At 38.4% G+C, this 21,690-nt stretch overlaps 3 protein-coding genes across 4 annotated transcripts; all 3 read right to left on the bottom strand.

Annotated features, from left to right (window-relative positions):
• Positions 1 to 133: 133 nt before the first annotated feature.
• wipf1b (WAS/WASL interacting protein family, member 1b) lies at positions 134 to 13,059 on the bottom strand. 2 transcript variants are annotated; one of them, XM_043242281.1, is made up of 9 exons: positions 12,983 to 13,059; positions 12,635 to 12,708; positions 6,265 to 6,350; positions 5,731 to 5,860; positions 5,361 to 5,513; positions 4,178 to 4,927; positions 3,880 to 4,089; positions 1,917 to 2,030; positions 134 to 1,728 (listed from the first exon to the last, which is right to left on the bottom strand). In XM_043242281.1, exons 3-9 carry the CDS (start codon positions 6,313 to 6,315, stop codon positions 1,676 to 1,678), a joined length of 1,461 nt encoding a protein of 486 aa, XP_043098216.1. In that variant the 5' UTR covers positions 6,316 to 6,350; positions 12,635 to 12,708; positions 12,983 to 13,059; the 3' UTR covers positions 134 to 1,675. The 2 variants fall into 2 exon arrangements, with proteins under 2 accessions (XP_043098216.1, XP_043098214.1); XM_043242279.1 differs by lacking the exon at positions 12,983 to 13,059 and having other exon boundaries at positions 12,635 to 12,857.
• A 692-nt stretch (positions 13,060 to 13,751) lies between these two features.
• chrna1 (cholinergic receptor, nicotinic, alpha 1 (muscle)) lies at positions 13,752 to 18,490 on the bottom strand. Its single transcript, XM_043242361.1, has 9 exons — positions 18,313 to 18,490; positions 17,001 to 17,143; positions 16,871 to 16,915; positions 16,409 to 16,518; positions 16,099 to 16,294; positions 15,766 to 16,003; positions 15,119 to 15,342; positions 14,173 to 14,412; positions 13,752 to 14,029 (listed from the first exon to the last, which is right to left on the bottom strand). The coding sequence occupies exons 1-9, from the start codon at positions 18,356 to 18,358 to the stop codon at positions 13,901 to 13,903; spliced, it is 1,371 nt and encodes a 456-aa protein (XP_043098296.1). The 5' UTR covers positions 18,359 to 18,490; the 3' UTR covers positions 13,752 to 13,900.
• A 782-nt stretch (positions 18,491 to 19,272) lies between these two features.
• atp5mc3b (ATP synthase membrane subunit c locus 3b) lies at positions 19,273 to 21,422 on the bottom strand. The gene is made up of 5 exons (XM_043242362.1): positions 21,310 to 21,422; positions 21,011 to 21,098; positions 20,236 to 20,313; positions 19,786 to 19,976; positions 19,273 to 19,577 (listed from the first exon to the last, which is right to left on the bottom strand). Exons 2-5 carry the CDS (start codon positions 21,047 to 21,049, stop codon positions 19,463 to 19,465), a joined length of 423 nt encoding a protein of 140 aa, XP_043098297.1. The 5' UTR covers positions 21,050 to 21,098; positions 21,310 to 21,422; the 3' UTR covers positions 19,273 to 19,462.
• Positions 21,423 to 21,690: the final 268 nt, after the last annotated feature.

The raw sequence follows: 21,690 nt of genomic DNA on the forward strand, positions 1-21,690 counted from the left end.
ACCACATACGTTTAATTTTTTTTTTTTTTTTTTTTTGAAGTATAAAGGCAGGTTTCTTTTCATTTATTGAAAAATAAAAGTGCACTGAAACTGCAAAGAATATGCTTACAAAAACACAATTGTCCACTAAAAGTATAAGAGTGTTTTTTAGTTTTTTTAATGATAGGCAAAATCCAGCTTCACTTGCATATTTATTTAGAAAACAACATATTTGGCACATCAGAGTAGCAAAAGACTGTTTGCAAAAAATGTAAATAATACACAAAAGAAACAACATAACATGCTGCATGAAACTGAAATGTGCATTTGCATGCACAAAGAAAACATCTAAAGTACCGCATTAAGCACCTCGCCACACAACACTGTGACGTGTGCAAACAAAACAATTAAGAGGCCTTTAGTATTACTAATAAAGTTGGTGGCAAATGTTGTTTCTTTCTGGCTGTGCAATCATCTCTCTCCTCTCTAATAAATTCAGTATGCTTCAGATGTTATGCTACATTGCATATATCATTGCAAATTTTTCTTTTTTTTATGTGTCATTAAAAGTCCTCTGTAATTCACCTCTTTATGTAAACAAACATAAGGCAGCATAAACCAAGTCATTGCTTGGCTTCTTGATTTTTTCCAAGTATATAAATGGAAAAAAAAAGAAATGAAATGAAATTCAAGGTATGATACACTTATAGAATATAGTCAAGTGCTTTAGGGAAATATAACAGCACACATCTGAGAAATATCCGTAAGGCAACATAATACTGAGCGAACATCAACAAAACAAGCAAGGGCATACATACATCATAAAATATAACACTTCTTAAACACATTTTTGTCTTTTTGGCGTACATCAACACAGACACAATGTCATAATACACAGAAACCCACCTGCTTAGGATTTTATGGCAAGTCATCATCTTTCATTTAAAGATCAGTCTCATACAATGTCTTCTCTCAGGCTTGTTTAAATGGGGGATGATCTAAAGAGTGTTTTATAAATCACATGTACTTTTTCCCATAAACTCGGTCCTATATATAATTTTGGCCCTTATCACCACATACACATGCACACATCCAGGTACTAAAGCAAACACATACTCCTTTAATATTTTAAGTGACTTATATGCTATATAACTATGGTAGGGGGCGCCAAAACGCACCAAAATGCTTTAAAGAAAATGTTGCACTCCTTCTCAAACAATAATTACATCAAGAACTGTCTAACAAACACCGATGCCCTATGTGGCTCTATAAATCCATTATCTAAGGAAATGTCTGCCCTGATTAAGCAACGATATATTCTGTATAAGACAAAGACATTTGTCTGTATGTGTCAAGGAGCGCCAAAAAGCCAAAACATTCACACGCTCTTGAAGGCCAATGAACCGCTGCAACAGGGCATCATTCTCAACAAAAACACTCAAAAATAAAGTCAGACTTAGCTGTAGTATTACTGTAGAGCTCATCACTTGACATAGTCATAACAGCCTCATGTATTACTCTCTAAAGCTGACAAAAACTAAACATTACACAAGATATGTTGTCTGTAATATGTTGTTATCTTTATAGTTCTTTTAATGAAAGACTCTGGTAGAAAATATCAAAAACAGACAGTACCAGAGAAAATAAGATAAATGGGTAAGGGAAGGATTGTCAGGCCCTGAGACGACAGTTTCTTTCACCGAGGTATGGGGGGCAGGGGAGGTGCACCTCGCTCTTTCTTTCCCGAACCTGAAACAGACAGAAGCATACAAACAGAAACACATAAACGAATGGGTAAGTCCACGAGTGTGCAGAAAGCACTGAATGTTATTCGAGGTATTCATTGGCACGTGGAAGCAACAGCTGCGGGTCAGTTTCGTCTATGTGCACAGCAACAAAAACAGATAAGATGAGAGGAAACAGCTGTGATTGGTTACCTCGGCTTTCGTTCCTGGCCATTCTGCTGGGATAGGTCTTTTGAGAGGGAATGTAGGGATCTGGGGGTGGAAGATCCGATACAGGTCGGAACGTGAAGCGCGATTCCCATTCATCTTGGAGAAGCAAATCAAACACACACAATTAATCTCTAGCACAATCCACTCGCAGATCTAAGACACATGTTAATTACAGCTAGATTATGCCATCAATTACCCCCCAAACAATTTGACTGGTGCCTCAGTTTGTAAAAACAAACCAAAAATATGTTTACAGCAATACACTAGAAGTATACAGGGGATACCTTTCATTTATTGTTCCATTCGAGTATTGTTTTGCTCTGTATTTAAAATTGTTTAATAGTGAGACTACTGTTCTAAGCAGATGAAGTTATTTGTCAGTTCAGCCCTAAAAAATACTTTCACGCATACTATAGAGTATGTGTACAGTGCACATGACTTTAATTTCATCATCATACATGCATACTGCGCATGTCCAGGGAGGAGCTTATTAGATATCAGCAATTCTGTTGTCTTGTGACATAAATTTCATCATCAGCACAGCCAGATTTACTAACTCTAACTCTGTATTACTCAATTAGTTTATGCAAAAGGTAGCAATACTTGCCTGTGATGTTACATGGCCAAAAGTATGTGCCCCCTTATACTGAAATAATTTAGTTATTTCAGCCAAACCTGCTGCTACACTGCTAAAAAAGTATGTAAAAATTCAATCATACAGACTCAATCATACAGTATGACACAAGTGAAATGGTCTGCTGAGTCTGATGTGGAAGAATCACATAGACAAGGCCAGATCTCAACAGCACTGGGATGGAATGGAACATGGACTGCAAACCAGACTCCAAAGCCCAACACTATCCCTGATGCTGTAACGTCTGAATAGGAGCAAATCCTTAAAACCACGTTTTAAAATGTATAGGGCATTCATCCCTGAAGAGTAGAAGTTTCTATAGTAACAAAGTAACAACCAATTCCTTATTAATGCTAATAGTTTTCAGATGAAATGGTCATCAATCAACTGGGCAGAGCTGGGTAAATCACCACATTTGAAATTGTAGACCATTACTGAATCCAAATTAAACAACAAAAACTGTAGTTAATAACGTAATCCATTACACGTTTTAGGGAACGTAATCAGACTTTTTTTAGTTTATTTTTGACATAACTCACTTACGACATTGATTTTTATAGGACAATCTCGTATTATATAGATACAAAAACACAAAACCAAGCAAGAAAACATTTGTTGTAATTAACAACATGAAGTGCATTAAAGGAACACTCCACTTTTTTTGAAAATAGGCTCATTCTCCAATAAATTGAGTTTTACTGTTTTTAAATCAAGGAAGTTTGCTGCCGTACCACAACCTTTCATTTTGGGATGGTCTTACTACACAATATACTAATTATATACTACAGGACTACAGAAGAGTCAAGTTTTAAATAGGAAAAAAAAACTAAACTTTAATTTTTTACGCAATTCTACTGGTCTAATTGGATTCAATGAAAAGTCCTGAATGGATTCAAAAACAGTAAAACTCAATTTTTTAATCTGGGGGAGTTGGAGAATGAGCATTATGTTGTGTCATGGGTATAGTGTACCTTTACCTTCTGGTAATGTGAACCAATGCAAAACAACAAGAAATTAGTCCACACGAAGCCAGAGCTTTCCCTATCAAATCTTTTTTCCCCCTCTCTCAAGAAATAACTGCGTCCACACGAATCCACAAAACCAATCCAAAACTATGTAGTATACATGCCAGACCAGTATGTGGCGCTGTAACTTGAACAATGCAGATAAACCTTGTGCAACCAAAATTAAACACTACATTTATTAATCTGTGTTTATGCATTTACTGCTAAAGAGTCTCCGTGCAGACAAGGCCTTACTCTTCATAAACTCTACAACAGTCTTAACCAAGCTTATATGAAAGCACAATACCTATATGATGTCCCTGATTGTGGTATCCATTGCCCATAGGTGGAAGAGGAGGGGGCAGAGGTCCAGAGGAGGGTCTGTCTGGGGGGAGCGGTGGTCTACTTCCACCACGGTGAGGCTCCACACCAGGCCTGTTCGGTGGAGGAGGGGCTGGTGATGACCTTACACTTCCTCCTCCAGGGCGGCCAGAAGGAGGTGGAGGTGGAAGAGGACCTATGGACAAAAAGACAAAAACAATATAAATGCTCAAACAGGTGCTCAATTTCAGATTATCCCCCCAAGAACCTGCCGCTCCTCCTACCTGTTCGTCCACTTGCATTCCGGCCCAACGCGGGCGGTCTCTCAGAGGGAGGCGGAGGAAGGGGTCCGGATCTCCCAGGTGGAGGGGCGGGTGGATGCGTGCCAAGTGACAGGTTCCGTTCAGGAAGGCGTGGCGTATGCTCCTCGGGAGTAGATGGGCTTGGGCGTCCCGGCGGCAGAGGAGGTGCTGCACTAACAGGTGGCCGCAGAGAAGCAGGAGAAGGAGCTGGAGGAGGAGTTGGTTTACAGCTCGCCGATGGGGGAGGTGGAGGGGGCGGGCTGTCCCGAGTGAGTGGCAAAGAGCGATTTGCAGGGGGAATAGGTGGAGGACGGTCATCGCCTCGACCAGGAGCAGGGGGAGGAGGTGGCCGTCCCGCATGACCAGCTGAGGGCGAAGGAATGGACGGAGGACGACCAAATGCAGCTGGCACCGGTGGAGGTGCAGGCTGTCGTCCTGGAGGGTTTGGAGGTGGAGGGGTTAGGGCAGAACCAAAACGAGGAGTCCCTGGAAGTGAGGGTGGTCCCCTGCTCTGAACCCCAATCTGAAAAGGCCGTGGGGCACTTGGAAGTGGCGGAGGAGGCCCCCCAGGTGTATCAGGACGTGGTGGGGTCATTCGGGGGCGAGGGGGTTCAGCGGATTCACTGCGTTGCAAAGGTAGACGAGGGGTAGAGCCAGACCCTCCTCCAAAGGGACGTGGACCAGAACTACGAGCACCAGGTGGCAAAATTGGAGGTCTGACACTACTAGAGTCTGAAAGAGAGCAGATAATCTAATATAAAGAGATAATCCAACAACTGCAATGTTATTTTCTAAAGTAAATACATCTACAGCTTGCTCAAAATGCTGCAGCTAGGCTAGGATAAACAGAATAAAGGTCCTTGCATACTATGTGTGAAATCTTTTTGAAAACAGGTGATGGAGATTTACCGCTAATCAAGGAACCGGCTTTACTGACTAGATGAGCATGACTATATCATGCAATATATCATTCAGTCCTAAAGAAAAAACACAATATTTAGTTTAGTTTAGTTTTAAAGAGTTTAAAAGGTCCATCATTGGGATTGGCCAAAATTTCTATACGCATAAATTCCTGTTGAATGAATGAGTTGGAATGTGTCAGGCAATGGCAGTTTTAAGTAGCAAATTTTATTTGTGTGTTTGGCATACATCTGTGCATTCTTACCATCTCGAGTGGAGCGCAGCTTTGGCATGCCGCCCTGAAAGAGCCCACCCAGACCAGCTGGAGTTCCACCTCCACCTCCAAAACCTCCCCCTCCTCCACCACCTCCAGGCCCGCCTCCTCCTCCGCCTCCACCACCACCACCACCTTTGGGTTCTGTCAAAACATGCATTTAATATTTTGGACTAGAGAGCAAACCCGCAACCAATAAATGTTGTTACTCAATAAACATGCAAAAATCACGAACACACAGAGGAGTTTCAAAAGTATAGCACCATGAAGGAAAACCCATTTAAAAATATATGCCTTATATAATTACATTTTGACTGTTTTTGTGTAGAGACACATAGCCAGTATAAATGCTGGTTCTTACTGTCAAGTACGGGGGCACTACGATCATTAGTAACCGCCTTCTTTAGCCTTGCTCCTTTAGAGATGTCTGACAGCAGAGCATTCCTGCCCTGCTGCTCCGATTTATTCAAGACAGGCTTGTCAGTGTTTGCCTGTAAGAATTAGAAGAACAGATATTTTCTGTAGAAGTCATTAAAGCACTGGTGCCCTAATTTGCAGTCTAAAAGAATCGACAACATTGGCAAAAGTCAAAGCCAGTCTGCAGATTTTGGGCAGTCAACTTTTTTTTAAAACACATTTAACAGAATACCACAGTGTATGATGGGCCCAGACTCCATTATTTTTTAGAATGAGGTGATTATTTCATCCAGTCCATCCATATATAATATGCTTGCTATTTTGAGCTGATTTTAGAACATATTGTTCACATTTGTCACATAGCAACAAGGTGCATGTTTCTGTGTGAGGTTACTGTGTGCAAAAACAGTAGTATACAATGTCCTTTTTTTTCTTCTCTAAAGTTGTGTAGAGTATTAGTGTGTGTGTGTGTATCTACCTGAGAGAAGGTGGGGGGTTGGGGAGGAGGAGGCGGAGGAGGTACCGGCATTTTTATTACTTCTTATCACCTCCTCTCAGTGAGACCTGACAAACAGAAAGATACATTTATATATTTCATATTTTCAAAACTTTTCATATTTACAACATTGAGTGGTTTCCAGAATGCTGTTATGTTCTGGGTGGTTACTTGCAAAAAAAAAAAAAAAAAAAAAAAAAAATTATTAAATCAAATATTATTCTAGAAAACATTTGGCATATTTTTTTACAAATTACAAAACACATTGACTACTTATTAATATTTCTAAACATTTATCTACCAATTATCAGGGTTCTCAAACTGTGGATAACTTCAAATTCAAGGACCTTTCAATCGCTGTTTATGTTGAATGTAATAAAATCAGAAGTATCATACTTGCGTTTCGATGCGTCACTAGTGTTTTTGTTGTTTTTTTCTTTTCTAGGTTGGGCGATCTGTATTTGAAAATATTTAAGACCAATCAAAGACCTTTTAAGGCCTGTTAATGTGGGTACAGTTTTTGATTGAGAGCAAAGTTGCAACTGTGTTTCTCTGGCAAGCCATTCTATGTAATCTTATTTGGTGAGCCAAATATCTTGACACTTCTATTTTTCAGGCATCATGTTTCAGCCTATTTTTACGGTATTTAATGGTGTGTTTGTATGTGAGAAATGATGAGGTACAACTACTACTATCGTAGGCTAGTAGTTTCGTGCACACATGAACATCATGGTAAAATACAACACTAGGTACCTCACGGTGGACAATTTTTATGTAAAAGGCATAAATGTGCATAACTAAAGTAAATCGAGCAAACTAAAATGCGTGGGGCACGAATTGTTGGCGAAACAACACATTAGGGGAAAAACGTGGATTTTTTTGCACAAAATTAATTCAAGGACTTTCAGGACCTGTATCTGCATACGCTTATTTTCAAAAACTTTGCAGGGCCTTGAAAAATAATTCAGATTCACAAACTTTGAAGGATTTCAAGCACCTGTGTCTGGATGGTTAAAAAAAATACTTTCTAAATATATTATTATTTTTACGGATAATTAACTATATTAAGGTTACACCTTGAAACAGCCTTAGAGGTCATTGCTCAAGCGCGCCACACATGTAGTGTGAATAAAGAAATGTGACATTGTGTCACATGAGCATCTGACTACATGACAGTAGTTTCGTTACACTTCTGCTCATATCCATTAATGTGTTATTAAGAATCATACACATACATCGTATGTATTGTAAGAAAATGTTAATTAATTCAACTTGCACAGCAATTCACCTTGCACCTTAAAATGTATATTTTTAAACATTATACAGTTTTTTAAAACCATACGAAATCAGTATGAATGCAAAGTACCAATTTCCATTTCTAAGACATTTGGCAGTGTTTTTTTTGGTTTTGTTTCATCATTTGTTTCATAGACCTTGTTATAAAAGTAGTGGTGCTTTAACACCACTAACAGGAAACCCAACTGTAGCATGAATAGCACAATCTGAAACATCACAAGTAAAAAAAAAAAAACTAAATCACTGGTACTGACCTAACCACACCACATGACCCTACTAAAGTGGTCTTGCACAGCCGCAAAGTTTTCAGTCTGACAGCAAGCGGCGAGTCTTAAAATATTCTTCTGTGCTTCACACCTTTCAAGATTTCTTATTGTGCATGCAATGTCATGTGGGAAAGGCCTAACAAAAAAAGGTTACCTCTGACATACAGAAAGCTTACTGTAATAGGCTATTTTTATAATAACAAACTCATAATGCAATAATGCCAACAACTACAAGCTTTATTTTAGAGTTCAGCTTTTAGAAAGGCCTCTCACTGCTGACATCCGGAAGAGTTCATAAACAGGAAGAGCTACAGCAATATACCTCTCACTTCTCATTCTTTCTTTTATAAGCACACATCCACATGAGCTAATATCATTCAGACAAAGGTGACAAAGAAACAACTAAAGGTTCAGAACCAGAAGTGGGAATGCAGAGGAGAACCAAAGACAACAAGTCAACACAAATACGCAGAACCGAACAGTTTTACAAGCTCTTTAAAAAGTCTGCTCTCTCATCATCAAGATCTCTCAAGGGCGTCTTTCAGACAGCCACATCACACTACTTCATTTCTCGCTCTTTCTTTCACTTCCTCTCTCTCTCCTTCTCTCTCTCTTTCTTTCAGGTATTTTTATTCAGAGGTAAACGGACATCCGGTCATTTTGGCAAACGTTCTGTTCTCTGTGGAGTGAGCAAACTTCCTGATGCTGAGCAAAAATAAATAAAAATCATAAATCACAACTTCGCTGCATTATAAAAGCTTAATTTAGCAATGGTGTGAAGAGAAAACAACCAGACTGTAGCCTTCGCCCATTGGTTCCATTGGCAGCAAAGTTTTATTAAACTATCATTAAGGAAATCGGTAAGTGTGTTACAATATAACCTGCTGATTAAGTATTTGTGGGACTTAAAAGCATTGTTAGCCAACGACGAGTTCTGTCATTAAGTTCTGTCAACTTGTTCAATGCTGTAACGTTACATCTCAGAGAAATTACGTTGCAGAGAAGTTTGCTGACTCAATAAACCTCTTCTAAGAGTGTACACCAATTCCATAAATTATTCAATGTAAATGCGATAACGATTGGCTTCTTGTTGTATATTTAAATGATCTTTAACGTTCTGACAGGCATTGCAATTTCAGATCATTATTAGTTAGCATAAACTATTACTTCAACAGCTGTGGGTTATGTTACGAACGACCAGTCTTATTTTGTCAAACAAACGCTGATCCAACGACAGAGGTGTTCAAACCAAAAATGCACTGCTTCAAATCAGATACCGACCCGTCTGTGCTACACAACTATTTTGCGATTCTGTTCGGAGTTGCTAGTAGTCAAATTTTGTAATGATTTCCAAGAGCGCGTAAACGTGGACATGATAGAGAAGTGGAGAAGAAACGAGGCGGTGTGAAAGAAGAAGAAATGAGCATAAAGTAAAGAAGGCATGAGAGAAGAGGTGCACAGTAAAAGTTCCTGGACCTGGACTATATTTACATTCCAGTGTCTTGAGAGAGACTATGGAGAACGTGATGCTGTATATACAGTCTACGGCTGCCCTGTCCGAACGGTCCTTTACATCCAGCAGTCTGAAATGTCATTGTGTCTAAAACAGGGACTTTGGCTGGACTTTGTGTTCTTTTTGGAATTAGTCCATGCCAAGCGTGCCAGCGTCTTATACAAGCACATAATTAATTGAATCTCTGTAGTAGTCAAGACATAGTAATCATCACGATTTGTATATCCTAAATAGTAAGTGAAACTTGCAACTTTCACATTTGACACATGTCTAATGTAAAACAAATCCCCATCGAGACATCCCATCGCTTTTTATTTATATAGTGCTTTTAACAATACAGATACCAAAGCACTAAATAGTGATAAAATAGTGAAGAAAATAATGATAGTAATATATAATGACAAGATTAAACACTTTATTTTTTATTAAATGCAGAGGCAATCTGTGTAATCAAATTGACGAGAATTGCTTGAATTGCTTAAAAGTAAGTGTGACAGCGGCAAGGAACCATCCGTGAAAGATTGGAAAAAAAAACCTTGGGAGAAATTTTCCAGTTCAGTTTTAAATGCAGCTATGTCAGAATGTGTAAAGGACTTGTTGTGTGTGTGTGTGTGTGTGTGTGTGTGTGTGTGTGTGTGTGTGTGTGTGTGTGTGTGTGTGTGTGTGTGTGCGCTAAATTAGCCTTCCGGGTAGTTCCAATTATTTACATCATGACTGAACAATCAGAAGTTCCAGAAGTAAAAATGACATTCTTTTTTTTCCTCACGGTTAAACAATAAAAATGTAAACCTTGTAAAAAAAAAAAAAAAAAAAGACAGAACTACTGTGAGCTATATGGCTCATAATCAAAGGTATATGGTTTTCTTGAAGCTGTCAGCACTTCTTTATTTAACCTATATTAAAATATTTGTGCTATTAGAGGAAATCCTGGTGAAAAACTACACTATCAATCATTTTGACATCTCCACATTCCACCAGCCAAAGAATCAAAACAAGCCAAAACAATTATACTACTAGTATAACTACACTTAAATATTTGTACATAAGCATATTTTGCAATAAATTAAAAATGTTTTGGATTTATATACACACGCTGTCAACATCTTTCAATTAACAGTTTTATTTTTGTGCAATTTGTAATTAGATTATGTAATTTGTTACATTTAAAGCAATTACTTCCTTTGACCTTTAGTCATATTTCAAGTACAGCTTTTGCTTCAAATTAAAGTTTGTAATGCTGTGATTCACCTCATAGCTGCTTGGTTCGAGTCACGACTTATAGCATTTTAATACAGACTTTTCAAAAAATATCTATGGGAGAAATTAACAGGGGAAAAAATACACGACTGCAGCCAAAAACCTAGAATTCATGGAATCCAAATGTAAGGCCAATGTCAACAATGAAGAGTTAAATATATTCAGCTCTCACTAAATAATCTTAAAATTGGTACAATCCTTTAGCCGCAACTTGCTACATTATACATGCAAAATCAGGCAGGAAGGGGCCACCCACAAAGAAACATACGTTTGTTTGTTTGAAAGTGTCGTGTCAAGTTGTAAAGCAGGATTTCTGTCGATTGCGCTTTGCAATGCTTGCTTATAATACCACATCACAAGCAAAAAAAAAAGTGGCTTACAAGTGCTCGGCTTGCATAATGTGAGCATGCTTGAGCAAATAATGTGCCCACTGTCTCTTACTCTGTCTTTCCATCACTTTGTAGGCAGTATTTATTGTCCACTTCCTTTCTGAAACTCAGCATAACATTGACACCTCTGGCTACATGCAAGCTTGTAGCTATCTAGTGGATGATCTCAGATCCCGTCACATGATTTCTGACTCTTCGAATCTCTGGTCAAACAGAACACTACACCAGACAAGAGAGAAGTAGAAGTTATGACAGTACTTCTGTCACCGAGAGGAAGTTAATGCAGAGAGAGAGAACTCTATTTGTATGACTTGTGCAGCCTAAAATTACTTGTTCCTTCTAAAGTTCTCACTAAAACTGCGCGTCTATACTCACAGCTCACTGTGATTTAAAAAAAAAAAAAAAAAAAAAAACAGTTGCTTAATAGTGTTACATTTCACACTTGGTAAAAACCGCATGAAAACACAATAGGACTTGGCGATGATATAATTAATCTCATAAAAGTCTTTAATGCAAGAAAATAGATTTGCATTTTCCATCAATCATCAAAATACTTTAAGGTAAAAAAATCATCTGCCGACTAACACACAAACAATGTGCTTTAAGGTAACCCGGTTAAGAGAAATGGACAGAGCAAAACAATGATACTGTGTTTGAAATAACTTGTGACACTGACAACTCAAAATAATGCGGTCCTCAATTCACAAGAGAAAAAAAATAATAACATTTAAAAGGAAAAAGGGAAGTGAAAAGCATATGACTTGCATTGTATATCACTGTGAAGACCCCATGACCTGTCAATTAGAACCACATGCTCTACTAGTCCGAATCATTTCCACGAATCGGTTCTTTTGAACGGTTCATTAAAAAAAGCTGTTAAAAACAGACTCGTCGATTCTATTTATGTAATGCACCATCTGGTGGTCTCTACAAAGCCACATTTATTGAACTTTATTCATAAGTTTTATAGCTAATTAAAATTATGTTTACGAATGCCATTCATAATTAAGCTCACCTAAATACAATTTGCATTGACGTTACACAATCCTAAATAATTAATTTACATATACTCGGTTCATTCCAAATAATGCTACAGTCCGCTTTTTTATATAATAAATTGTTAAATGAGAAATTGTATGCGACTCAACAAACGCTAAAGCCGATTCAGTTCTATTCGTGAACAATTCTAATCGATTCAATAAAAAAGATCCGACTCAAAGAAAGATTCACTCATTTATCAGAAACCATTTGATACTACAGCTGATTTAAATGAGCGTGACATGACAACGGTAATATTTAGTTTGTTGTAGTTGCCATGAAAAAAAAAACACGTACGTTTTGCGTTTCCGAACTACAGAAAAACACTTTAACTTATTAACCCTGCCACATATTCACGCTCAAACTGGCAACCCAGGAAGTGGACGAGCCTCTGCTTCCCCTGAATGTTGGCACCGTTTGAGCTTTTGTGGGTGAAAAAAAGTAGCTTTAAGCATGAAACTTTATCCGAACAACAATTAACTCGCACGATGCTCACAAAGTTTGCGGCAATAAATAAATCACGGGAAGTAAAGGCATAAGTTAGATCTTTGGGTCGGGCATTTTAGAAAGCAACGGTCTGCGTAAACACTTACCGGCGGTTTGCGTCTTTTTCTCTGCGTCCTGCGCTTACGAACCAAATGCAGCAACGACCATCATCATGAAGCATCTACACAAACACAGAGGAACACAAGTTCTGAGCCACTCCTTCATGGCAGAAAACACACACACACACACACACTCATAACTTCTCCCCACTGTTTCCGCCCAGCGCGTGCTGTCTACAAACCCATCACATTCACAGGAATAACATTCAAATCGTATCGCTTTAACAGCGCATGCAAGAATTAAGTACGTGTCAGCAGTATCACATCTCTTTAAATGAGGGAAGTAGAGCTCAATGCTCTGAATAAGACGTGATATCTCTTAATGCGTTTCTTTACCTAGTTTTTCTTCCTCCACCAACACAACAGAGACTTCGTTCCCTTTATCCGGGACATTGGTCTGTGATGCAACGTTTCCAGATGTGTGCGACTGCCTCGAGCTCGAACATCTGTCAAACTCTTGTAAACAATGTGTGACAGAAAAGCCGACCGCCGTGGGAATGTATTGAAAATGTAACGCACATTCAAAGACAAATTTCTGGTCATAGTAATAAAAAAGAAAAAAAAATATGGTTGGAGCATAAAACATTTGCTAAAATCCAAACTTGTTTTAGGTATAAAAACAATTATGAAAGACGGAGCCTAAACACTGTGATATTACTAGTAGTTTAATATGCATTAACAAGACAAATGTTAAATGTTTCATTCAGGCATATAGGCGTCATCAAAAATCAAGTTCAAACTATAAATATGTATAATATATTTGAACAAATACACTGTGTCAAAGAAATGTAACAACAGCAACATCATCAACTTTAACCATTTGTCTGCTACTTAGGTTTAGTTAATGTGCAGTTAATCCAATACAGTTTATTCATTAATTTCACAAATAAAGTACATTGGTTACCATGGAAAACACCGGCTAAGAAAAATGAAAACAAATCAAACTAACTGAATAAAATATAATATACTCCTATGTTAAATAAATGCCACCATAAATGCTATTGTCATTTTTCTGCTTGTGTGCTTAGTTCTGTTCTTCATATACATACATTCTGAGGTTAGGAGCGAGCAACTGTATTAAAAGAAATACTTTAAACAAAGAGAATCAAACAGTGTGCGTGGTTTATTTTCCAGCTGTTGAATAAGCTCACTGTTCCAATAACATCTGGTCTGATCAGGCATCTTTGCCTCTTTGCTACAGCTCAGCAGAGTCAAGGCACTCCAGTCCCAGGCTTCAGTTGGGCCTTTGGGCTCTCACAGCATGCTGAGCTCAATCAGACGTCCGGCAAACACCCCTAATGTGCCAATAATACACACCGCCATAAATACACATAGAAGAATGTGATCGAGGACCATCGCGACAAATTTCCATTCCTCTGCAGCCTAGATGAACAGACAGAAGGAAAGATTCAAGCAGTCAGATAAAGGTAGAAAAGGAATGTAGAGCAAAACAAACCTAAACTTATTTTCAGATGGAGGCAAAAGTTTCAGAAACAACCAAAAATGATGCAGGTGAACGTTCTCACATTGTTGGACTCCTCGTCGCTTTTCATGGTGTCCGCAATGTATTTAACACCCTCTATGGCACTACGTACATCAGGATTTTTGGTTATGGGAGAGTTGTAAGTGACAGAGGCGGGCATGGGTTTCCCTGAAATGTCAGAGATGTCAAAATCTGCAGGAAAGAGACGCTTTTCTTGTCGTTCCTGGGATGGCCGCTTCATAGTGGAGAAAAACATCAGGTTTGGAATGGTGTCTATGAAGATCTGTGGGGCAGAGGAGAAAGTCAACATTCATCTCGGATCAGACTCTCGACAGGTTTATCAACAGCTCAAAGTAAACAAAAAAGATCCCCAAATATACGCAAAGGTTAGAAACAAGTAAACTGCTAAATAAAAAATAATAATAAAGTATGCGTTTCAGTATGTTTCCAAACAGGGCTGCAAAAATAGTTATTCCCATGACTGGAAAATCTGGATTTTGAATGTAACTACGTCACTTCCAAAAAAAGTACCTTTGTTAAATGTTAGACATTTTTTAAGTTAAAAAAAAACGGGCTGTGGAAAAAAAATCTTCCAACCTTACAAAAAACTGGCCTGTTTTAGTTTATAAAGTTACATTTTGAGTATACTCGAGGTTTCTTTTGTATTCCATAAACACTGCAAACTATACACTATAAGTGAAAGAACAGTTTATGAGGTAAATGCTTCCATTCTCATTTTTAGTAAACTACTAATGTAATAGTATTTATACTAAAAAGAACATATTCTGGAAACCCGTATTATAGTTAGTTACACCTATGTCTAATTATATTCTTATCTTAAACAATTTTGTTACGCATATCTTTGATAAGTACATAAAAAGTAAACTCAAGTTATACTCTTTTTATAAATTAAAAGAAGAATGCTAGCACAAACATGCTTGAATACAGAACACAAAAGGGCAAGCTGCTCTTTTCCATACAGTATGTACCTTGCGGACCCAAGCAGGCATGGTGTGTGTGCTGGGCGAGCGGTGGTGTGTGTTGATGACAATCACGGTGATGATGATGGAAGCGATGACGAAGATCATAGTGAAGAGCATGTATTTGCCGATGAGTGGAACGGCACTGGAGGTGGAGGGGATCAACTCAACAATCACCAGCAGGAACACAGTCAGGGATAGCAGGACAGAGATGCTGAGGGTCATCTTCTCACCTAGACAAAATCATGTTTACAAGTCCATGAAGCCCCAAGTTTTAAAAAAAATTCAATAAATAAATAAATAATCAGATGTGATGAAGTACTTTCCATCCGTAACATATAATACAAAAAAGGCATTACCCCATGATTTTTAGTATATTTAAATATATTACCCTTGCTTATATATATTATATATTGCTGTCATTATGCTATTTTCAATTAGTGTAAATAGAATACATTGTTATTTGCACTCAGTGTAAATAGCATCTATGCTAAGAAAATATACTATTTTCACTTAGTGTAAATAGCATCTAATTGTGATTTACAAATAGCCGCTGCCAATAATTATTTATCATGATTTAAAAAACCAAACTTACACTACGATATAAGATTTGGTTCATACCGCACATGCCTATATACAATGAAACACAGGGTTACCAGAGTCTGTGGGCAGGTAGAACACAAGCCCAGTGAGAAAGGAGAACAGCATGCAGGGGATGATGACGTTAACGATGAAATAAAGTGGGAGGCGGAGCAGGAGGAAGTGATAAGTGATATCAAGGTAGGGCGTATCTGGACAGCAAGCGTAGTACACCCAGTGTTTCCAACTCCTGTAATCCTTCATCACCCACTCTCCGCTCTCCATGAAATTACTGAGATCCGGTCTGTCGTTGTCCTACACAAGCACAAGAAAAGTGTACACAAATCCACACAATAAGCAACGCGCATATATTCACTCATCCTGATCATCGTGTGTGGTGTTATAGTTACTGGGTTGATAATGACAAGGTTGCCATCGTAGGTCCACGTTCCAAGTTTCATGCTGCAGTTTTGCAGATCGAAGGGAAAGTGAAGGACCACGATCTCACAGTAGCTCTTAAAGATCGCCGGAGGAGTCCATGTTATCATACCCGTGTGCTCCAACAAGACCTTTGTCTCATGGACGATGGCAAAGTCTCCATCAGCACTGCACGTACACAAAAAAACAAATTAAGATTTCAGAACAGGTATCTGTATATTACGTGATGGTTAACGCTATTGTTAGGACTAAGTGCTACGTTTAGGACTAAGTGACTCATACTTGTTATAAAGCACCAAATCTGGTTTCCAGATGTCAGTGGACGGAATTCTGATTTTTCTGATGCCACCATAGTCATCAGGATTCCACTGCAGATTCACATCCTTCCATTGCTGAACATCAGAGAAGGAGAAAGGGACAGGTGTATTAATCACTCCTGTCTCTAAGCACATACTTGTTAAGCAGAATATGCACTTCGAATGATTATGGAAGCATTTCTTGAACTGCCTTTAATTCATTCATCCTAATAAACAAAATCACTGCAAAGCGCAATTAGAATCCGGCAGATATGCTAAAGCACTTTAGTAGTTAACTTTAGTAGTTAAAGTTGAAATCAGCATGTCTTGATAGGTTTTATGTGGGACATTAAAATACCTTAAAGTACCAAATTCATGTGTTGTAAGCATAGCCTAAAAGTTTTTCTTCATACAGGTAAACACTTTGCTGTCTGCTTAGATACCACACCTGCTTTAGCCGCACATTACTGGTGACAATCTGATTAACTTCATCCTGTAAATAAGAAAGAAAGAAAAGATAATGGACGGCAAGAGAAAACTAAAATTATTATTTTCTAATTTAAAAGATATAAATTTACCACGCTGATCAGCTGAATGAGTTGGAGTCCCACGGTAACCACTACTGGATCCTTAAAATGGCTAACAGGACGAACAACCTTGTTATATCCGGTAAACAGAGACTTTACTAATCTGGTCTCATCTTCTGAGCACAGTGCTGGTCCTGTAACACACACACACACACACACACACACACACACACACACACACACACACTATTAAGTTGCCCTGTGAGGAAAAAAAATATTGCACCAGTCCTTACTCACACACAAACACACACACACATCCTAAATGGCACAGAGGATTAACATTGATTGAGTCAAACAACTGCATTAAGCGTGCGCACACACACACACACACACACACACACACACAGATAAGACACTAAAACATGCAATCAATGCCTTGAACAATGTCACTATTCTTTTGGAACCAAAACTAACAACAGAAGTAATGCTAACATTCTGTATGTAAACAATTAACCAAGAAGGTTTCACTGACAGGACTAAATTAATATGTCGTTTCTTTACATTTATGAACTTTTTCTAGAATAATAAAGTAAACGGGATTCATATTTCTATATCTTCACGACAAAATGTAAATACCATTTCATTGTAAAGTTGGTTTGAGTGCTAGTCTGTTGAGTGTCACACAGTGACACATTTACAGTACTTTAGATTAACAGAGAGAGAGAGAGAGAGAGAGAGAGAGAGAGAGAGAGAGAGAGAGAGAGAGAGAGAGAGAGAGAGAGAGAGAGAGAGAGAGCTATTTCCGGTTTAAGTTTAGGCCACAACCGGTATCGAATTTGTATTTCACAGTATCACTTCTCCCTGCTGAATAAAACCTTGATTTTAGCCTCATCCAACAGGCAGTGCAAAAACAAACAGAAAATATAAAGAGAGAGACGAGACTTGAATATTAGTAAGCAGACAGCACAAAACTGACCGCTGACACACAGATCTCATATCAGCCACAACACACTTGAATGAGGCCGACAGGCCGCGCACTTGCACCTGTCAATCAAACAGGACTCAAAGTATGCTTACTATACACGTAGCATACAAAAGGGGTTAAAAACTAAAATGTTCAAACAAATATATTTGTCAGTTTCCATCAGAAGTACGATTATTTGTTTTCTGTAACGGTTACTTGTCAGGGAGGTTATTTCTACGTAGTAAACTGTTTTTATCCATAATGGCTTAGATTTAAAATATCTGTTCAACTGAAGCCTTTATCAGTGTGTCTAAACTCACGGTAAACTTAAATCGTTTGATTTCTATAGGGCAATGTTCCCTTGTAAAATGTCTAATATAAAACAAAGTGGTTACTCACCAAATAGAAAAAGCAAAGTAGGTAAGATAAGTATGAAGTTATTCATCTCCTTGTTAAGAGTAAGAAAGTCCGTGAGGTCGACTGAAGAAGCACCTCGTCCTGACTGGCTGTACTCTGTGTGAGCCGCAGTATTGTTAAAGCCGCATGTGGCGCGAGCTAGCAGCTGTCAGAGTCAGCGCGAGACAAACACTGCCGCACGTGCGTGCTGGGTTTAAACTTAAAGCGCTATACACGTAATTATCAAACGACTTAAATGCAACCCTTTTGGCTGATCTAAATATGTTAAGATTCATGAAAAGGCTGAAATATGAGCACCTAATATTATTTAAATTTTAAAAAAAGTTGCAGGATGATCAAAACCACATTCTGATGCAGTTTTATCAACTCTCGTAGAAGCTACTTTATTACTTTTGTATTTTTATTCTGTGGCAGGGGGAAAAAAACAGATGTAAAGGTTGAACTTTATTTGACCGTGTCCTTGTTAGTCTAATCATACATTATACAAGTAATTAACTACATACACGGTTCGGTGTTAGGATAAAAAGTGTACGTAATGTATAAAAAGGACCTTCCAATAAACCGTTTCCGCTGCAAACTCGCAATTAATAATTTTTGGAATTTCTGACGCTCCGTTATTTTTCTCCTTCAGGATGGCAACAGAGTTTAAGACTTGAGAACATTTTAAATGGAAAGATCCCATAGGTTTTTCATTGGAATCCTTCACATAAAGAAAGCTAATTATCACACAATGACTCACACTAAAACACAGCTTAAAGAATTTAATTTAGACAAGTAAAATTTAAGCCATTCTGTAAAAGACAACACTTTTCTTGGTAATTTACTGGTCCACCACAAGTGTTGGGACTTATTTGATCGTTAAAAATCAACAAATTATTTTCTCACAGCTTGTAATGTGAAACTTCCAACATGCACACACACAAAAAAAAACAAATTCAAACATTTTAAATAGTGAAATACATGTATTTATTCTGTATTTGGATACATTTTTACAATACATGTTTTATCTCATCAGCCTTCAACAAAACTTGAAAAATGTACAATTTTTAATGACACCAACACAGAACTCTTTTGGTAGCCAGTGTAAAACGCGTGTCGTCACAGCGGTGGGGAGAGACGGACGGAGCGGTATTTACATGGCGAACAGAATGAGGAAAGCCACCATCAAACAGAAGAGACCCATAGCCTCAGACAGAGCAAATCCCAAGATAGCATACGAGAACAACTGCTGCTTCAGAGATGGGTTTCTGTGAAAGAAAAAGAGGTCAGGGGTCACTCATTACCACATCCCAGTAAGGAACTTTGCTTTGTCATGGAAAAAATAAAAATAAGTGTGATGTCATTAAAGTTGAACTCGATATGAGATCGAAGACAGCTACATTACCTGTCACCACCATATGGAAAGATGAGTATTGCCATGACGACAACTAGATGGTCATTATTGGTGTAGCCTACCTGGCATATCCAATAATGAGGCTGCCGAACACGGTCCCGATTCCAGCTCCTGATCCTGCCACTCCCACAGTGGCGGCACCAGCACCAATGAATTTGGCGGCTGTGTCGATGTCACGGCTTACGGCGCTTGTCTGAAAACCCCGCACTGCAACCTGGGAAAGGGCTGTCTGTGGCAGGAAAGCTGGGCTGGCCTTTAGAAAACAGGAAAAAAAATTAGTTATAAAAATAAACATGATCAATAACGAATAAGCTGAATCAACCATCACTTTGTAGATTGCAACAAGCTTAAGGCAAGTAAGTGCATTTAATGGATATGAATCTTAAGGCGATTTATGAACTGCCCTTTGCATATAAAAAAAAAAATATCTGCTGAAACAAAGTTAAACATTCATTTACAACTGCATGCTACAAATTGTAAACATGACACATGCACATACGTGAAGCACTCACCTCTGCAGAGCTGACATCTGGCCTGGAGAGCACAGAGGCAGACAGTGGTCTGTACAGCGCCCTTGAACCAGAGCGGACCTGAGACGGAGATCAGAAATCATATTAGAACCCAAAACATAAGTACAGCACTTACAGGGTTTATTAAGACCGGTACACAAGGCCCAACTGTTGCTGCAAAATCTGAATTACATGACAGCTACCTTAGGTCCAGAAAATCTAATATTTGCTACCATTAGAAGTTATATTTATCAAGCCACACTCCAAGTGTCAACTGAAAAAAATCATTGCATTTGTAATTAAAATCAAACAGCGGTGGCTAGTCAAACGCAAAAGGACAGCAGCAAAGCAGAGCATAACACCCGCTGTCTTGAACCAACCACCGCTACCGTATTTTACCTTTCAGCTCTAGTGTAATACATTTCAGAGAGTACTTTTTATGTTTGACATTCCAGCTGACTACAGAACGAAATGTTTCGCTGTCAGATTTCTGTAATGACCTTGACTTCCCAGGAATCGCCGTTCAGATGATAGCATTAGCAACAAGCTGCCCGTTGACATCTTTAACCACAATGACATACCCACAAACGAATTCGGTAGCAATATTTTTTTGCAATGCGTGATGCAAACAACGCATAGAAAACAAACTGCATCATCATAGGTGGGAGGGAAAAAAAAAAAAAGTCAAGTGCACCAGGCCTCTTGCATTTTAAAGGAAGCACAGTTCTCTCGGATTATTCATTCTATACTTACTGCAAAATCGACCACAAATACTCACCAGTGCGGGTGTGGACACGAACTTCGCACAGGCGTACATGTTTGATTGAGCTCGCTGGCTGCGGTGAGGAATAAACCCGCGTCTGTCTCTATGGAAAAAGCCGACAGTTTAAGGTCAATGCAATATCAGAGCTTTCAAAACGCTAGCAGGTACTAAATAGCCGCTTTTGCAAGGGTTACAAACTATGTAGATTATAAACTGGATCAAATGGTTTGGTTTAATATATCTATAGCATCACGATGGTATAAGATTGTGACAATATAGCTTCCCCGGCTCCTATTTAGCTCTCCTTCACTTACCCGGCTGCAGAGGTCGAACCGCTGAGGAGCTACTGCGCATGCCCGACCCTCTATTTAATGAAGCTCCCGGATGCTCGTCTGACGCGCTTGAAGGTCATTCAATAGTGCTTTATTTAAAAGTGCTCAGAGGGCAAAGAAAACATTACAGCTACTTCTTTTACACATTTAAAAGAACACATACTGTAGTATTATTTTTCTTTTTTTTTTTGTAGTTTAGTTCTGGTGATTGTCTCGATACTTCTATGCAAGCATAGAAAATTTTACTGGGACCATAAAAGACATTCTAGTCTTATATGTTACGGAGTTTATATTACATTTGCTAGTTTGACACGTTAATTTGTTTGGTTCTGATAAAAAAATCTTATATACTATCAAAGAAAA

The sequence above is a fragment of the Puntigrus tetrazona genome, chromosome 6 (genome assembly GCF_018831695.1).
Source record: "Puntigrus tetrazona isolate hp1 chromosome 6, ASM1883169v1, whole genome shotgun sequence".
Lineage (NCBI taxonomy): Eukaryota > Metazoa > Chordata > Actinopteri > Cypriniformes > Cyprinidae > Puntigrus > Puntigrus tetrazona.

What these genes read in the sequence shown, in the direction of transcription:
- wipf1b (XM_043242281.1), bottom strand. Translation starts at nt 6,315, where the DNA reads ATGCCGGTACCTCCTCCGCCTCCTCCTCCCCAACCCCCCACCTTCTCT. An exon ending in AACCCCCCACCTTCTCTCAG is followed by an intron (nt 5,861 to 6,264) that starts GTAGATACACAC and finishes TAATTCTTACAG; the next exon opens with GCAAACACTGACAAGCCTGT. An exon ending in GCTGCGCTCCACTCGAGATG is followed by an intron (nt 4,928 to 5,360) that starts GTAAGAATGCAC and finishes GCTCTCTTTCAG; the next exon opens with ACTCTAGTAGTGTCAGACCT.
- chrna1 (XM_043242361.1), bottom strand. Translation starts at nt 18,358, where the DNA reads ATGAATAACTTCATACTTATCTTACCTACTTTGCTTTTTCTATTTG. An exon ending in TACTTTGCTTTTTCTATTTG is followed by an intron (nt 17,144 to 18,312) that starts GTGAGTAACCAC and finishes TGTGTGTTACAG; the next exon opens with GACCAGCACTGTGCTCAGAA. An exon ending in TGCCTGCTTGGGTCCGCAAG is followed by an intron (nt 14,413 to 15,118) that starts GTACATACTGTA and finishes TCTGCCCCACAG; the next exon opens with ATCTTCATAGACACCATTCC.
- atp5mc3b (XM_043242362.1), bottom strand. Translation starts at nt 21,049, where the DNA reads ATGTACGCCTGTGCGAAGTTCGTGTCCACACCCGCACTG. An exon ending in TCGTGTCCACACCCGCACTG is followed by an intron (nt 20,314 to 21,010) that starts GTGAGTATTTGT and finishes TCTCCGTCTCAG; the next exon opens with GTCCGCTCTGGTTCAAGGGC. An exon ending in CAGATGTCAGCTCTGCAGAG is followed by an intron (nt 19,977 to 20,235) that starts GTGAGTGCTTCA and finishes TGTTTTCTAAAG; the next exon opens with GCCAGCCCAGCTTTCCTGCC.